General features: G+C 43.4%; 1 protein-coding gene across 2 annotated transcripts in view; it reads right to left on the bottom strand.

The window, feature by feature from the left end:
- Nucleotides 1-18,108, bottom strand: part of LOC106750383 (band 3 anion transport protein) — a 31,335-nt gene extending 13,227 nt beyond the window's left edge. For both annotated transcript variants that reach the window (XM_014630712.1, XM_014630714.1), the window contains exons 1-2: nt 17,876-18,108; nt 5,829-6,035 (exon numbers count right to left, since the gene is read on the bottom strand). In XM_014630712.1, coding sequence (XP_014486198.1) covers nt 5,829-5,891 — 63 coding nt within the window. In that variant the 5' untranslated portion in view covers nt 5,892-6,035; nt 17,876-18,108. The remainder of the gene's footprint in view (nt 1-5,828; nt 6,036-17,875) is intronic.
- Between the last annotated feature and the right edge of the window lie 1,043 nt (nt 18,109-19,151).

Here is a 19,151-nt window from a genome sequence, read left to right as displayed (position 1 = left end):
TAACAAACTTTTTTTACCGTCACTGTATTAACAACGCTGATTCGTCTCCTACTGGAAGATTTCATTCAAAGGATCGATGAGATTTCGAGGGAGCACAGGTGTGTGGAGGAAAACATCTTTAATTCCGTTCGGATCCTCCTCAAGAAAAAAGCCTGATCTCTCTCTCTCTCTCCCCCTCTCCTCTCTCTCTCTCTCTCTCTCGATGCTACGTCTGAAATCGAACGGTGCCGCGCAGGTGATTGGCGGAGAGTGACGGGGCGCAACAAGTGTCAATCGGCCGTGAAATTCGGGATAGAAGGGCCCCCGCGAGTGGAAGTGGAAGAAGGAGAAAACTCAGGCAGGCAGGCGGTAGGAGGGGAGGCCTCTCTCTCTTCGCAGCCGCAGGTGGGAAAGTTCAGAGCCGCTATGACGCTGAATAGAGAGAGTGTGTAGGTGGGGTTGGCAGGTTGAGGGCGAGCGAATAGAGGGGCAAGAACCAGACCGGGTCAACTCCTAGGCTAGGCCTAGGTCATAGAGGGTCTTATCGATCATCATCAGAAGCAGCGGCACGCAAGCGGGAAGAAGAGCGGGAAGGAGGAAGGAGGGGCGGGTGAGGGGCTACGAAAAGCCAGTACGGTGCGAGGTGTATGCGCGGGTTCTACTTTATGATTTAATTTCCTTGAGCGGGATCTACGATGAGAATTTAAGCTTTAAGCCTTGAGAGATTGACCAATCACAATTGATTATTCTGACACCGAAAATTCATCTAATCGAGTAAATAATCAAATCAGTAGCTCTTTCTCCCCCGCCTAACCTGTATTCTATTAAAGAATCAAAGTGCGTCTAATAAGTATCGGTATTTCAAGCTTTATGAAATTGACCAGTCACAGTTAATTATTCTCTTCACATTCGACTCTGATTGGCCAATTTCTTGACGCTTGAAATACCTATTGTGCGCCGACATTAATACGTTTTCGTGTGTGCCGTAAGTCCGCATATTCCGTCACTGATCTCACCCACCGCGCCTTCGCTGTCATTTACACGGACGGTGGTGGACCGGCAGAACATTCCACCACCATCCACCACCACCACAACCTCCACCACCATCGCTGCGTGGCATTATCACTACACCACCGGACGAGGGACGAGCATGTTTGTGTCTGCGCGTGAGAAAGAAGAGCAAAGCGAGAAAAAGTGAAAGAGAGACGGGAGCGCGACCGCGAGCTTTCCTACCATCGACCGCGTTTCCCCGTTTCAACCCCCCCACATGCGCCGACGTGTATCTTTTCGCTTCTTCCTGCTCCCGATCGACCTTGAACCCTGAATCGCCAGCCCCTCCGGTTTATTCCCCGGCCGCGCCGCCGGTGCGGATCTTATTATCATTTAGGAACATTTTGGCAAACATAGATTTACTCGGTACTTTTTGAAAAAAAAATGAGGGGAAAGCAAAAAAAATATTTAAGAATCGGAATAAGCACATCGAGTGTCTTATTATGACAATATTTTTAATGAATGAAGAGATTCAATTCATTAGAAATTTCATCCATTTCATTTATAATAAATGTTAACGTTAATTATACATGTAAATTATAAACAATAAATATAAATATTAGATATTTAATAATTACACTTTTGCCTATTTCCCGGGATATTTTTATCGATCAGTATCAGATGTAATGTAAATATTGCTTAATGTTTACCGAGTACGGGCACACATCATCTCATTCAAACTTATTATTATCTCGTCTTCACAATACGAACTCTTACCATACTTGACTAATTTCCTAACGTGAACGGTCGCCTGCGGTCGTTTTGTACCCCAATGTGCTTTTACAAGCTTATATTATAGAATAAGGCCAGTCACAGCCTATTTTGATTGCACAGATTAAGTCTCTAAACGTCCGAATGAAAGGTACGTATCGGTTCCCGATCAGTGAAAAAAATCCACTGCGACGTGAGCTTCATTTTCTGACCGCCTGAGGTATGAAATGACCCCAGGTGAGACTATTCCCGGGTTGATCGGAGATTAAGAGTTAATCGGAGCTTGGTGCAAGCTTGGTCGTTCGTGAGTTATGTATAGCTTTTCTTCGATTTCGCAAACTCGCAAAGCGCACGATCTCGCAACCCTCCCGCATTCGCGATGACGTGTCAGCGAGGTCAGCCAACTTTGCGCGATGGGTTAAACGAACATCCAACCTTGAACTTGACTAGGAGATGAGCGGCAGGGAAGGACGGCGGACTGAGAGGAAACGTGAGGAGAGAGGTGGAAGAAGAGCCACAGGAGCTTCTCGCCAGCGCATCGCTACGGTGTGCTCGTAAGGTTATTTTTACGACCGGCGCTGTTAAATAAAGATACGTCATTTTTAAATCATTCGCCGGGAGTTGTCTCTGCGAGATCATTTACCCGCCTCTGCCAATTAACCTCGGTGGTTTTTATCACTAATATTAGATAACCACTTCGATATTCTGATTATCCGAATCGTTGTATTATTATTAATATAATCGTTTTCACTGTCATTCATCGTTAATATCTCATTGATAATGATATTAGACGGGTGGTGACAATGTTTTAAGGATTCTTAGAAGAAACTATCTGAGCAAAATTACGATTTATAGCACGGTATTCGTGGTCAGATCGTCTTGATCTCATTCTTGTCACTTTCAAGCCGGTTTCTTTTTTTATTTGGAAATGACACCGATGTTTAAGATGAAAATTATCGTAAAAACAGTAGCAGGAGTAAGAGCAAAAGTAAATAAACTATATTGAACGAAAATATAAATACATATATACCTTAAAAGACTCTGCACGTTTTATATGAAGAAAATAAACTCGGTCAAGTTGCTTCGTTTATGATTCTGAACAAATGCCTCCTTTGCCACATTCATAAAATCATAAAATCATAAAATCAACACATAAAAAACACACACACATACACGACACCCAACATTATTAATATGGTGTGTACCTATTACGCATAAAAGTAAGCATCAAGCTATCTTAAAGAAATACGACACACACTCAAATTCTATGACTTCGAAACCTCTAAATCTCTCTTTATCTATTGATTTTATGCGATTGTGGCGAAAGAGGAACATTCGTTCGGAATTCATCTAAACTACAACACATCTCAGAACGAAGCGATTTGAGCGGGTTTATTTTTTTCATATGAAACGTGCGAGGTCCTTTAGACAGGTTTCGGCATCCTCGGTTCAAACTCACGCATTATCGATCAATAAGCGAGATTACAGTGATATGACTATACAATTAATTGCGCGTCATCTACGTAATGCTTCCGTTACAACAAGTGGCCGCGTCTCCTACCTTCGAAACTGCCATCGCGTACATAGAAGCGAGATATCTTTTACGTGGATCACGTGCAAGCACGCTCCAACATAAACGATCCGACTGTACTCTGGCCGGTGGCGATCGAGCGTTACATGATAGCGCGATTGACACCGCTCTCGATAATCGAATTTGCGACTTCTGACGCCTTGCGTAAGCGCTACCCCGGCGAAACTGTTAATACTTTAAAAACCGTACAACACGCAGTGTTTGCCTTAGATGATTTCAGATTCATCTAGACGATAATGAGGTGAAAATCCGAAAAATTCATCTTAGATGAGATGAAGATGATTTTGCTTTTGATTGATCTAGACGGAAGATAAGAAGCGCTACTTGTCTAGATAATTTTCTAGACGATATTATTTTCATGAGAGATTTTATGAAAATTTATAATAAAATTTACGCAGATCATAAAATTACACAACGATTAAGTAATTTGTCAAAGTAATCGTAATGTTGGCAGTCGTAATCGGCAGTCAGGTTGGTCTTCGCAGTCAACAGTTTGATACGGGCTTAAAGTGGATTGATCAATTGAAACAAACAGTCTGTTCTTTTTAGTTGCATCGGTTCAGCAGTGCAGCTAGAAAGAAGAGGTAACATGTTTTAATCTAGGATGAAGATGAATATATTTTGTATTCCTTCCGCCTAGATAAAAATAAAGATGATCTATTCGTTCATCTGGACGATTATCTAGATGATGTCATCTAGATACCAGCAAACACTGATGACACGACGACGCACGACGACGACGAGAATGCAACAGAGGAAAGTAATCTCGCAGATTTTACCCTGTGGTCGTGAATCGATTTATCGGTCCATCCTGTTCGAAAAGAGGTCGCGTCATCGAATTTCCGAACATTTTGCCGGTAGTTTGCGCTTCCATCAGATGGCTTCCGGTCTTTTGGAGAGGTCGAAACATACGTAAAACAGACGCCTCGATTCGTTTCACTACACCTCGCGAAATCGCCTCGATCCAGGTCAACGGTGCGAAATTGCCCACGGCTTTTCCTCGCGAGAACCATCTTACATTGGAGACTGTCGCGAATCTCACCGCACAGTGATGCGGATTCATCAGAAATCGGATATTGGACAAAAAATTGAAGATAGATAAATTGAATCTTGACAAGTTTTTTTTTTTAATATACATCATAAACAGTAAATGAAGATGTTTGTAATTGATTTGTCCTTCCTTCTTTTTTCGAAGTCCGATTAAGTATAACATTTTCGTAAATATCGGAATATCCAGTAATTCGATAGATTATTTTCTAAATTACTTTTCAGTGAGTAACATAACTGCCAATACAAGCTAAATGCTAATTAGAACTTGTTTATTAGATTTTAAGCAACATATTTATCTTACAAGGGGGCGTCACAAGGTAGCGCCCACCGATTTCAATAATATTGTTTGTATGGATAAGCCTCGGTGTGAACCCTTATTGAGAAATAAAAATAAATTGAGAAATAGGAGAAAGTGTACTTCTCAAGCATTTTCGAGAAAATCGAAGTGAAAAAATGCCGAGTGCCGTGTAAGTTTAATTAAACTTACGCGTACCAACGATCACGCGGCACAGCGATAACGCGCCTTACTCGTCAGTGCGAGATCGCTAGTTTAAGTCTCGATAAGTGATTTTTTTTAACCCAAATTTATATAAAATAATGATAAGAAGTTTACATACATGGGTTTGTATATTTTGTCTATTTATTTCTTATTAAAAATGTGCATTCTTATACTCCGCCTTAAAAATTCACTTTCGGAATTGCTGTCTACTAAAAATAAAGTTATTTGAAGATTTTTACATTTGAGAATGCAAAAATATTACGAATAATTTTATTTTTAAATGATTAAATAAATTTAGAAACAATGAAAACAACCCCGGTGACCGTTCACGTTATAAAATTAGTTAAATATATAGTAAGAGTTCGTATTATGAAAATGAGATAACAATAAGTTTGAGTAACATTATGTGTAGCAAATATTTAGCAATATTTATATCTGATACTGATCAATAGAAATCTCCAGAGAAATGGGCAAAAGTGCGATTATTAATTATTTAATATTTAGACTTATTGTTTATATAATTAACATATATAATTAACATTAATATTTATTATATTATATTTATTATAAATGAAATGAAAATCTTAAATTACACTTTTTATTTAATATTAAATATAAAAAAAAATATATATATATATACACATAACTAGATACAGTATATCGTTTATCATTTTATCGGCTCTACATCACCCGATATCAGTCCGATAACCGATTTGGGCACTCAAGCCGACATTTCTCGTGCCGGATGCTCACAAATGAGTTTTATAAGCCGAGTGAGCAAGCGAACGAGACTCGTAATAAAACACAGTAATCATCGAAGGGAGGAGGCGTGGAGGACGACTCAACGTCTCAGAGGAGGACTCGATTGTGATTTATCGAAGCTAATTTGCCCGATCAAGATGCAAATTAATCGAAATCGACGATTGCTTATTGAAGTGATTCGCTTACCGATACCCGTTTACCGAAGCCGAGGAAGGAGAGCTTCCTCCTGGAGCCATCGGTGTTCTCCATCCTTCACCGGCCACGATGATGGCTGATGGCGCGGTAATCAGGCTTAAGGTTGAGTCTTTTTCCTGGGTGCCCGGCCGATCCTGAGTCGGGACGGCGATGTCCACATGTGGAGTAGTCGCTGTGATGGCAGCTCCGTTCTGCTGGCTGCTGGAACACGAATTATCGCCGCTTAGAATTAGGACAATGACAGATAGAAACAGAGAGAGAGAGAGAGAGAGAGCGAGACCGACACGGAACACGACCGATTGTTATCCGTGTTTGAGTTTGCGCTTAGATTATTGCCTGAAATATCTATTGCAGATATCTGCCTGTTCCGTAAGACGTCCGTTTACCAGAATTGTAGCCGTGCGCCGAGGGGCGTCTTCGTACGTCTCTCTGCTCGATAAAATGGCGAGAGACGAGAGACAAATCGCTTGCTTCCGACATCTTTTTTCTTTCATCAGGTGCACAAATTAATGCGGGAAATGTTTCGCGTGAAACTGGCACTCGACTTCTCGTCAAATAAACTTGGAATTTTACGAGAACAGGCGCGGGAATTAATTTGCACACTTGATATACTCAGCCCGTTGGGGTTCTTCACCTGTGAGACGACTTCGCGAATCTTCGCGAGCGCGCAAGCAACGACGGCGCGCGGACCGAGCGGCGTCGGGATGAGCCGATTCTTGAAGGCTCTCGCGCGAATTGAAGAATCGGAGAGGAGAAAGGAGGATCTCGGGCACACGGAGAGGACACGTACACCTTCCGATCGAACGGAATAAAACGGACTACGACAGGAGGACGACGGTACCGCAATCTCGTAGCGATCGCTCGTCGGCCGCTCGTTCGTCGATTAATGATCGCGGGGAGGAGTTTCTCTCTCGAACTGCGCGACCGACATCGACAGTGAAACACGGTCTCGTCGGAAGGAACGATCAATGACGACTACCGCGACAGTTCCAATGGCCGCCTTGCAATTACTCTTGTAATTAGACGCACCCGCAGAATACTCTTGAGCTTATCAGTGTCGATAAGTCCGTCGCTACGACGCACAGTATAAATAAATAAATAGCAGTGGCACCGCTTCGTTACAACGCCGAGTAAAGCGGCCACGTGAAGTAGTCGAGTCGACGCGCTCGAGTATTCTTATGAAACAGACCGTTTCTTCCTCCGATAAAATAATTACCGATCTAATCGAACACTGATTGAGAAACTGATTCGGATGTATCAATGGATACGTGCCTGGCAAGGTAGTATGAAATTCACCTCGCAAATATCACGGAATATTCTTAAGTGAGATTGATTATAATAAGCCTATCAGGAGTTAACAAAATTCAGTGATTAACCCGGGAATATTCGTCTTATATTTTCTTTTTCTTTTTTACGTAAACGATCACCCGGGGTCGTTTAGGCCTCGATAAAAAGTCGTTGTTGTTAACAAAATGTAGGGTATTATCGATTTATTCAGTATTCTTATAGTTGACATTGATCCTTTCATAACATTACGATCAAACTTCTTCCGGTTAGGTACCTTCCGAGGTATGAATTCATCCAAGGTGTGCCGCGTGAAAATAGCCCGGTCGGACTCATACCTCTTGTGTTTACGTACACAGGAATATTGAATAAAAATAAGGGTTTTCGTTGAATATTCAACGAACTTGACTTTGAGAGCTCCTCCATACTTGCGTTCAAAGTCAAACGGGTATTGCCGTTTGACGCATTTGTCGAAACCCTGTCATTTATATGCGAAACATTTTTCCTTCAGATGTTTTTATTTCCCTGATATCTCGCCGGTCTGATACTCTTTAGTCATTCTGTACATGAATGAAGAGTCGTTCGAAGAATTTTGAAAACCAAATTTCGCGATTCAACGTCCCTCCCCGATTTTATCCTGCGGCGTTACCTATTATTGATCGCTTATGCGTAATATCATCCTCACCGAACACCAACAGCGCGAACAACCGTCTTGATGTGCAGTCAGTCAGCGACAATTCTTTTTACTCGTGTTTTTTTTTTTTTCAATTATAGCTTATAATGAGATGACGCAACGACACGCCCGGCGCACTTTTCCCTCTGTCTCCCCCGGCATGCCTATCGGCAATCAACATAATTCAGCCTGTCCGCGTCGCCGGCGACAGCTGTCACGTAATTTTCATCTTTGTTACATTGCGCGCAAGTTATGCAAGGACGATTACATCAACACGTTCGGCGGGATCGACGGCGATTTTTTTCACGCGTTATAACGTATCGAATCCGAACGATGTTTATTTCCAGCAGGACGACGCAAAGCGTATTACGCCACACGCAACAGCGAGACAATCGCGTTATCGCGCGAAAAGTTCCCCGGACGCGTAATTTCTCGACGATGCTCGGGACTTTAATCGGCCGTCCGGATCGGGCGATTCAACACCGCTGGACTGTTTTCTTCGGGACGAAGGATAAGGTCCACGCCAATGCTCCGCAAACGATTCGACAGCTCGAGTATAATTGAATACACCAAGCCTTATATTCATAAATTGAATAATTAAGCTTAAACAAACGAAAATAGCAAAATTTGGTATTTCCACAATCGGGAAATTCGTCGTCCAGATACAAATCCCCTCCCCTTTAAGATTTCTTTATTTCCAGAAGATACATTTTCCTACTGAAGGATCTCCTCCAAAATGCAGCACACTTCCTTCCACCGCATTCTCGACGAAATCAATTCGACTTTGACTTTCAACTTTGGTTTTCCGGTCGACCCGCAAACTCCCGGGTGATTCGCTCGAACCTACCGTAACTTCGCAACACCTCTCGCCTGATTTCCGCGTCTGCGTCAAGGTATATCCCAAGGTATTCAAGGATCCTGCGACGGCAAACAGACACCCTCCTGAGTACCCGGCGAGTACAACAACGCCGATCAACTTTATTGTTGAACAACAGACTGCGCGGAAAAGCGCGATGTGTGCGAATATATGGATATATGGATCTTAAGGTCACCTCACAACGAGAGACTGCGCGACTTCTCGCTTGTCTCGTCCAGGAGAAAAAAAATGCACGAATAGTGTCGCTCGAATGACCCCGGAAGCGCGGCGAAACGACGATTCGTCTCGATTCACACTTGCCTGGGTTTCCACCTGGAGCCCGTCACGAGAGAGAATGCCGCCATTTGTTTCAGCTGACGCACCTGCTTTCTCGCGGCCGGACTCGGTGTGGGCGCACCTTGAGCCTCTCGCCGCGATACTATAATAATGAAGAGATCTGGCGGCGAGAACCGGCCGGTTTCGCGCATTCGTCGTCGACGTTTGTTTGACGAAAAGATGGCCCCTTTCCGCTGAATGCCGCAACATCTGCCGTCGTGCAGCGTTACGTCAAAGGTCTTCTTCTTGTTTCACGGCCCGTCTATTTTCGCGCCCATGCCGTGCTCCTTTATCATCCCGCGTTCTTCTCCTCCACGGTCGCAGAGCTCGCGAGGAACTGCGCAATAATACAATGACGGACAATCGGCCGCGGGCGGAAGGTGCGATCGATCGATCGTCTTTTCGAAATCGCGAGGCGCAATTGTCACGATGACGACGTGCACACGATCGCGGGTCATGTAATGCCTTATCGTACCTTACAGGAATATATAGGGTGTCCCAAGCTAATCTCGGTTCCCGAGATGGTGTGGCAAGTAGAGCGGATGAAACTGAGCGGAAAAGTCCTGTACTATTTTGCAAATAACACGCAAATTTTTGAGTTATTAATTAAAGAAGTCTCCATAAACAGACATTTTCTAATCATTGGTATTTAATTCGTCACTTGAGAGGCGAAGGGATAGTTCAACTTACTAATTACAGAGCGAAGGACTCGACGATCTCTTCGCTTCGCGGCAATCGCGCACGTGGCTCAGAGAACAGTTAAAAGAATGTTGCAAGCTCGCGGCCAAAACGGAAATGAGCGACATTCGTACGCCAGTGGGCGAATGCGTCTAATCAAATTTTCAGCGACGTTCAGATACGCTCTACATTATTGCGGTTATCGATTGCGTATACAAGAATCATGATCGAACGTGTCCGTCCGTCCGGAAGCGCGTTATGCGATCGATCGAATTTCATGTCGGACGAGCGCAAGAGGATCGTCTTACCTTCTCATCCGCGTGCGAAATAAGAGAGCGCCGGCAACGGTCCTGCTGTGAATCGATACGATTAAATTCCTAAGTTGAAATTTTAATCCTATGTTAACCATTAATTTTACAACATGGTAGAAGCTAAAATAGCAATATAGACTAATATATATGGAATAAAATATAAGTAAATAAATAACCATTAATAAATAATTGCTCTCGTGAAAAGCTAAAGATACGAGAAAATGTATATTTTCTTATTTGAAAGGAATTTTTCCTCAGTATAAAATATGTATATTAGTATATACAAATAAACAAATTATTAACTACCAAATAAATGTTTTATTTTTTTTAATATTCTTCCTTTTCTAAGACGGTCTTAAATATAAGATTCGACTATGAATGTTAGTCTAAGAGCGTCAAAGTAGCAGCATCAAAATCTCGGGTTTTACCGCTCGAAAAATCGAAGTCATTCAAGATTAATCTACGCGATTAAAAACAGCATTCAGCATTACAGATAAATTTGTTCACTGAATCGATCGTCGGTCTCTACGTGGCGAAATAAAATTTTAATCGAGCAGATACGAACTATTTAGTTTGACCGACATGCGTGTACGTACGTGTATGTGTGTGTGTGTGTACATTTGACTTAGTAAAAAAAAAAAGACTATAAATAAGTGAACGTGAATTATGTATGTTTCGCGCGAATAGTCAAGGTTTACGAGCGAGCTCGGATTATTAAATTATTCCAACGTTTTGTAAAAAGCGAACAGAAAAATATGCTGCGTCGACAGCGAAAGAATAACCGCGTTTTAATAAATATCGAGTGTGTCGCGGGACACATATTTCAACGGATTACACTTTGCGCGCATGTAATATTTATGAAAATCGCCCTGTAAGCGCGTAATATTCCTAGAATATTTTATTAATATTCAATATTAAAATAATATTCCTATAATATTCTAAGAATGCTATACAATATTTTGTAATATTATAGAAATGTTCTTTGTTGATATTATATGTCCACTTCGCATAATAATCTTGGCATATTATAAAAACGTTCTTAGAATATTAAAAGAAAATAATAATAATATAGAAAAATATATGTAAATACATACTAATATTCCAGAAACATTACTTAATATTAAATAATATTACGCGCTTATAGGACTTGCGATCACACCGAGAGATACATCGGACGATAGCGACGCGCATCTCGAGAAAACAATCCGCCGGAGGGAAATAATATTTCTCACGAGGAATTATTATTCCGTGCTTACTGATCCAGTGATTACTGTAATTTTCTTCTAACCTAATCCTTGCTCGAGAAGTAGACCTTCGTGGACTGACCATGACGCTGAGAGACAATATGAACAACGCTAGTGGGATCTTGAGAAATCCTGCACGAGTAGACGAGACAAAGCGATTCCTTGCGAGAGAAAGGAGAGTGCGCGTTGCCCCCCTCGCGTCTCCTTTTGTGGGACAAGGTTATGCAGGAAAGGGTGATCACATGCAGAGGTTTTTGACCTGATTTCACGGAACCCTGATATATATATATTCACCTCATTCGGCACATGTGCGAACGTACCGCGTTAACGATGCCGATTCATCCAGCACTTCGCGCAAAAAGGATGCTGCGATAACCTATCGATATCCGAGTGAGACGACATGCTGTGTTTTGTCTTACGATCTCTCGTTTCATTCAAAAAGAAATTTTAATTATAATGATTTTTTAACTCAAAATTATAATTTTAATTATAACATAGAGTTACAATGGCTCCAATTATATTGATTTAAATTTCACGTGTAAAAATCAAGCCTGCAAACCGTGTAATTCTCGATCTAGAAAATGGCATAACAATAATACGTGACACCGACTGTACGTGCGAGCACGCGCATGTGTTTATGTCCTTTCGGAGCAGCTCGTCGCTCCGGGCGACATTTCGCTTCTAGCCAGAAAGAAACGAGTCACGCGTTCCTTTTGTAACTGCCGCCGGACCGTAAAATCTTCTCGTGGAAAATTCCATCATCGTCGGGAACGGACGAGAAGTCGAGGAGGAAAGAGGGAGGAGGAGGAGAGAAGAAACCCTATAAGCGCGTAATATTTCTAGAATATTATAAGAATATTATTCAATATTAAAATAATATTTTTATAATATTCTAAAACTTATAATATTCTAAGAACGTTATGTAGTATTTGTAGTATATTAGTGTTTTAATATTATAGGAATGTTCTATTGATATTATATGTCCACTTCGCGGATGCGAGGACATGTCTTAAGCTTGGTCTGCAATGTGCTTTTTGCGTCTTGTTTCTTATTCTCTATCTTTTTCCCGCAAGAACTTCTATTTACTTGTAAAAAAGAGATAGAGGACAAGAAACACAAAGAGCACATATTATAGATCAGGTTTTAGGACTGATCGGTCGATTTTAGTCGTAGCGCAACTTTCGTCAGCACTTGGAGAGGGTCGCTGTTAGTCGCCCAATTAATCGCGCCTCTCGTCGATTAATTCCACTTGCGACGACGACGATGACAATTCATAGAGAAACCGAATTGCGGTCTGGGAAATTTGGAGGAGCAGCGCGAAAATACAGCGGTGTAAAGTTCCGAAAAGAAAAATAACAAATAATATTCTCGAATTTGTAATATCACGTATGCACGTCTATCTTAATTTCGTTTTCAAATTAATATTTATTATTTAGTAAAGTAAATGTATAGGAGCGTAATTTTGCTTGATAAGTACCAAATTTACAAGCGGCTCCTTTGATGCACCATTAAAGAATACGGTTCAGCGTTACAATGACTTTCGGAATTTTTCGCTTGGGACAATTTGACCCGTGAGTGTCGAGCTGGGGTTAAGAGTGTCCAAGCAGCGTGAAAACTTCGGCTTTCGAGGAGCCGCCGCGCCGGCGACGCTTAATCGTGGCAATTAATGCGCCGCGAGACGATACACAAGCGGTGTGCCGCAATTATTACACGCGCGCTGTGAGAAGCGTCGCTTCTCCTTCAATAATCACCCATGACTCAATTTTCCCTGATCGCCTTCCCGCGTGCGTACGGCCGAAAATAATAGAGTGCGAGTACGTGCACGATTTGCCGACGTACAAACTGTAAATTAAACGGTAAGAACCACCTTGTGTTCTTTTGTTATATTCAACCAGTAATCGTCTCCCTTTCGTTTCTCTCCGTTTCTCTATTTGTCGTTTCTACTCGTACATGCTGCTATACTGTTACTTGCGTATTCCGAGCTAAGTAACGGGTGTGACACACATACGTGCACGGAATTCCAAGCGCGAAGACACGCGGCTTCACCTGCCGATGCCAGTGTTCAGGTATTTGTGATCGGGGAGATGAAAGAACGTTTGGAAAATTTGCGCCGAATATAGCCGACAAATAACAAACGAGACTCCGAGAGGCTTCGATTATTAACGCAGAAAAACGACACGATCGTCTTAACCCGAGTATTTGCCATTCGCGTCCACCATCTTTCGCCATTTTTCAGCCGGCGCACCGATTAAAATTAAATAATCAAATCTTCCAATAAACTTATATACACACACACGATATAAATTAATATAAAGGCAAAGAAATCAATAATGTACATATCAATACAAAATCAACCACTCTTAATCGTTCGGGATCGCATCCAGCGGCGAGAGAATATTTCGTCTTTCGACACGACGAAGTCGTCGAAACCTTCTTTTCCAACATCTAATCTCATTTTGAAAGTGTATGTCGGAGAGGCTGCACCATATCGAAGTATGCGACGCGATGTCCGGAGAATGCGTTGGGCGAGACAGAACTTCCTATCCGAGATCAGATAGAGCGTTCGTCGTCTGACGTCATGAGTAACAATAGGGCCTCACGTCGGCGTCGTCACCATCGGAGCAATTATGACTTCACGTCGTTTTCAGGCACGCCGGCCAATTCTTTCCGAGCGGTTCGGCCAGTTCAAACGGTTTCACGTGCTGCACGTTTCGCCGTTTGACCGTTTGACACGTGGTGGAAAGAGCTCATAATTAAAAGGGCAGTGCTCCACGTTCCTCCTACCAGATGGACGGAGGAGCAGCTTCCCGCCGTGTGCGTTTCGTCAAAGCCGTCGGTCTTCGAGGATATCGCTTACTTCCTTCCTGATCGCCGCTCTTTCCGATTCCCGAAGCGTCTCCAGGCACTTTTGCGTGCGGAGGATCGGAGAGACGAGGGAGCGTGCTCTTCGCTAAGAGAGGCTAATGGCTTCCCAAGGCGGCGGGTAAAGCCCGGTGGAGACGCGAAGATTGTATTTTTAGTCGCGCTCCTATTATATATATTCCCTTCGGAGTTCATAGAGACGCCGGTGGTTCTCTTTTTCTCTCGCGAGGAGGACTCGTTTCGCCTTCGGGATTATGCAAATTGATCAGCGCCAACCGAAATCCCGCATGGGGAACGAGGACGGTATCTCCTCCTCCTCCTCCCTCGGCTTCCTGCCTCCCTGCACCGTGGTGCTCAAACCCTGCCTACAAACCGTGATGATTCATCGTCACGAGACGTCGCGTGCGCGATTAAACTCATTGAAAACGAGACCGCCTTCGTAACTTCGATCGAAGCTGTGTATGTGTGTGCGACTTCGGTAATCGCCGGCTGCCACTTTTCGCGCTACCATCGATGATGATGGAGCTACTGTTCTTAAGTGTCCGGAAGAATGACCCCCGGGAAGGAACACAGGTCCTTCCCTTGGTTTTCTTTTCGGAAGAAAACAGTCGTGTTTTGGGGAGGGGAATTTTTATTTTTGACTTCGGGGACAGAACGCGCAAACGTCCTCGATGCACAATGACATTGAAACAAGCTCGATCGTGGGTCCTCGTACCTGCTGATCTTGAAAATCGGATTTCCCGTGTGTACACGCAACGATATTTAAAAAGCATTTACCTCGAGCAGGTTCATCCCGTGATTTCGGCGTGGCTAAGTAAACGGCCTCGTTGAATAATAATCAATTTTATTACATGTATCGGCGAAACGATTGAACTTGAACCACGTGTGTTTAGGAAAATTAGATCGGACGGTCTCGTAATAAGTAACGAGGCTCGCATGCAACATTTATCGAGTAAATCGCTTCTGACAGCCGAACGTACGAGCCCTGTTACACGATTGCAAATCGATCGATCGCGGAATTTGCCAGCTGTTCTTCCGTCCGACGCGAAATGCGCAAACCGCGTCTCTCTTTCTCCCTCTCGAATATCCGACGTTCTTAATTTTATCCAACGTTTTTACCCCGCGAGGACTCGCGATGTGAGTCTGACAGTTCTGGTGAAACGAAAATGTTACTTCTTAACTTGTATAATATTATTATATTAATATAATATTATATATAAATATACGCTTATTTCATTTGTATTTTTCTAATACTTCAAAGAATACATCTCCGAAGAGCGTCGACTTTGAAGATTACATCTACGGGACACTTTGATCCTCCAACAATCCTTTACCTCCGTTAAGTTCTGTTACTAATCGCAAATTTAAAGGTATTTAAATCCCGCGTAAAACTGGGCAAAGTTCTCTAAACGGTCGGGAATTTCGCGTCGCCGCCGACGACGAGAAAGGGATTCACGTGCGTCTCGTTATCAACGAGAAATCGCGACCGCGTTATTATGTCGTATTCTAGCACGAGTTAACAGTGGAGCGCCGCCGCTCTATCAATCATAACTGTTCCGGGCCGAGTAACGACAACGGACAACCGTGGATGCGGAGAAAAAAATTGTATGATGTATGAACCCTCCATGTTGGAGAATGTCCGCCTCCGAATGTCAAAAACTGGGTGAGATCCGTTCCCTCCCGTGGCAGAATACCGCACGTACCCCAATTCGTATTCCGTTCTCGCGCCGGCCTTGCCCCTCATAATCCTCCAATGATCAGAGTCGAAATTTGGGCCTTGTATTAAATCTTTCATTCGACAACACGGTAGGAGCTAAGACAGCGATCCAACTAACACGTATGTCTAAGAGACCTCTTTAGACGCTTTAGGACGCTTCTTTACACATAATGCGTTAAATGCGTTTTTATTTTACGTTCATATATATGCGTTTATATATATTTTTATATAAATGCGAAACATTCGTGAAAATCTTGAATATTAAGAAATATATATTACACGCGCGTTTTCTTCATAGTGAAAATAGATTCGGAAATTGTATTTATCTCCCTGACACGATATGTATTCGTGTCAGGGAGATAAATACAATTCCCTGACACGATATGTATTCTGTCACGAAAAATAAAAATGTTTATATATTTTCCTTGTAATACGTACTGTGTACAAAAATATGCGCAATAATAAAATTAATAAAACGAGGTTTATTTATATGTATGTGATGCAACGTATTTTTTATTGATCATTTTGAAATATATTCTGAAATAATACCGAGGAAGAATATTGAATATATTTTTAATTAATCCTAAATTAATCTGTAGAATTGAAGGTTCAACAGAGAAGTTAACAAATTTATCAGTATCGTCAAAGTGGGTTTTTAATAGTTTATAAAACATCTGAGTAGACGCAAATTATTCTGGAGAGCGTCAGAGTAACGTCAGAAAATTTCAATTCGGGTTCGATGCCGGCGACGTGTCTCTCGGATCGGACCGAACTTGCTCTCGGAAAGGAGGATCCTCGCTTTCCGCTTTGTTCCCCCGTCACGATTTCTCAAACTGAACGATCCAAACAACAAAAAAACACTTCTCCCTCGCCGTTCGTTCGTTCGCTCGAACTATTTCGCGGTCGAGCATTTTTACGCTGACCGGAGAATTTCCCGTCGTTCCAGCACGTGCATTCCTCAGCAGTGAACGCTGATGCGGGGCCTGGAATCCAGGTGCTGATATCCCGCCACTTCCAGAGAGAAAAAGAGAGAATGACGAGGAAAAAAACCGACCGTCTAACGTTTCAACGGAGAAACGACAAGAATTTCCTTTGCTTGCTCTCTCACATTGTTGCGCAACGCGGCAAAAATCGGCTTTTAATAATAACGGCTGTCCGGCGTGACGGATAATAAACGCGCGCGAATAATAAACGGGCACGTTTTAATCGCGACTGATGTCACGACGCAAAAAAAGAATGCGCAATTTTAGCCTTGCGATAGCGTACCAACTATTCGGCGTCGCGTTTCTCTCTCTCTCTCTCTCTCTCTCTCTCTCTCGGCAAAAGGATAAACACTACCACTACATACATGCTAATTCCGTTGGCGTTTGCTCGTATGCAAAAAATAGGCAATCAATCTTCGGGCACGGAGAGAAGAGCGATCGCGTGAGATACAGGATGTCCCGAAAAAATATACACACACATTTTAACGATACTCGATGCCTACGATTCTATCGTTTCACGTTATCCGCAGCGCGTGGAACGGTCATCGATTTGAAAACAGACGTTGACAGAAAAAAAACACTATTCATATCCGTAGACTCTTTTAAATTTTGAAAACGAACCGTGTGTTAATGAACGCCTTTGTAATCGTTCCAAGTGTGTATGTGTGTACACACTTTTTTTCGGGACACCCTGTATGCACGCACGTATCTTTCACATCCTTCCACATCNAAAAAGCCCCCCCCCCCCCCTCCGACGGAGCCTGAATCTTTTTCTCGACCGACTTATCCATGATAAAAATTCAAAAAAGATCCTGAACCCTTCGTCCTTGACCTTAAGCGTCGGGTAGTCGCAGAAGCCGGCGAGAGGGCGAAAAGTTCGGTTCACGCTTCGGCTCTTCCGCGCGTGCGAGAGAAAAGGACGCAAGAATTCCACGCAGGCAACGACGCGTTGATAGTCGTCGTCGATAGAGCGAGAGAGACAAACGTTGAATTCGTCGTCGTCTATGTCGTGTCGCCCTTCAACATCTTCCCGACCACGCGAGAGAGAGAAAGAGAGAGAGTGATCCATGATCTACTACGAGGGATCTACGTACCTAAATTCCGCCGGATCGATCGCTCAATGCGCGCCACTCGCGCGGACAACAGCGTCGTCGTAGCCGCGTTCTTCAGCCGGCGCGAGGAGGCCGACTCTGCGCGCGCGCGCTCGCTTCTCCTCCTCTCAGCGTCCCGCGCAACTCATCTCCGGCCGACTTTTCACGGGGAGGATAGAAGCTCGAGAAAAGACGGGCACACGCTCGTATATGTGTGTGTTTATACTCGGAGTAACGCGAAGATGGATAGACCGAAATGGGGAAATGGCGATCGTGTGCGCACGAGACCGATGTCGTCAACGTACTGACACTCGGTCGGCTCCGTGAGACCGGAACGAACTTCCCTTGGGAAATGACGTGTATCTCGCTCGCTCGCTCGCTCACTCGCTCGTTCTGCAGTCGTGCAATCGTAAGGTGAACGGCGAGAGATACGTGCATGGAGGAAGAGAGAGAAAGAAAATTAGAGAGAAAGAAAGAGAGAGGGGAGAAGGGAGGGGAGAGCGAAAGAGACGAAAGAAAGACGTAGTGAGAATCGAATTTCCGCGACCGGCCGGCCGGCCGGTCGGCCAATAGCGCGCGCGTCCGACCGAGCGGGTCCACTCGTTGGCGCGCAGGCGCGATAGCCGCCGGCTCGGCGGCGACGCGCGTACTTATTACTTGCCTCTGTCGAATGTCGGATTTTAATCGAACGGCTTGTTTCCTCACATGCGTATGTTCCCCGAGGGAATGTCCTGGAATTGTTTTTACCGAAAAAACTGAGTGAGTATTCGCGTGAAGGCGACTCCCTTCGGAAGTCGAACAAACTCGACACGTACGTCGTCGGAATATGTCCCCGAGTAACTTGCAAAGAGCGAGAACCTCTCGCTTTTTGCAATCGCTCGTTGTTCATGAACAATCGATTTGTACAATCGATTTATACAATTCCGATCACTCATGCTTCCGAGCAGCACACGACGTCGACATTTAATTAAATGACGTAACGTCGTTTTCTTTTCGCACGGACATGCTGAAAGAAAAATTTGGCAATAAGTACTGGAATTCGGTGAATATTTTTGCCGATCAAACGTTTGATTATTGCAATCAAATAATTTAGTTCCACATATGTATATATTGTATGTACGGAACGAAATTATTTGGTTACAGTAATCAAACAATTGGCTGGCAAATATTCACCTGATTTTAGCACTCATTACCAAATCCTTTCATCGGTGCATATACGATAACGCGTGTTATCGATAGCGAAAACGAGGAGAGCCCGCAATCTTCCGCGCTCGCGGAG

This window comes from Dinoponera quadriceps, unplaced genomic scaffold, assembly GCF_001313825.1.
Source record: "Dinoponera quadriceps isolate SergipeBrazil2010 unplaced genomic scaffold, ASM131382v1 scaffold5230, whole genome shotgun sequence".
Lineage (NCBI taxonomy): Eukaryota > Metazoa > Arthropoda > Insecta > Hymenoptera > Formicidae > Dinoponera > Dinoponera quadriceps.
This window is presented reverse-complemented; position numbering and strand designations above follow the sequence as displayed.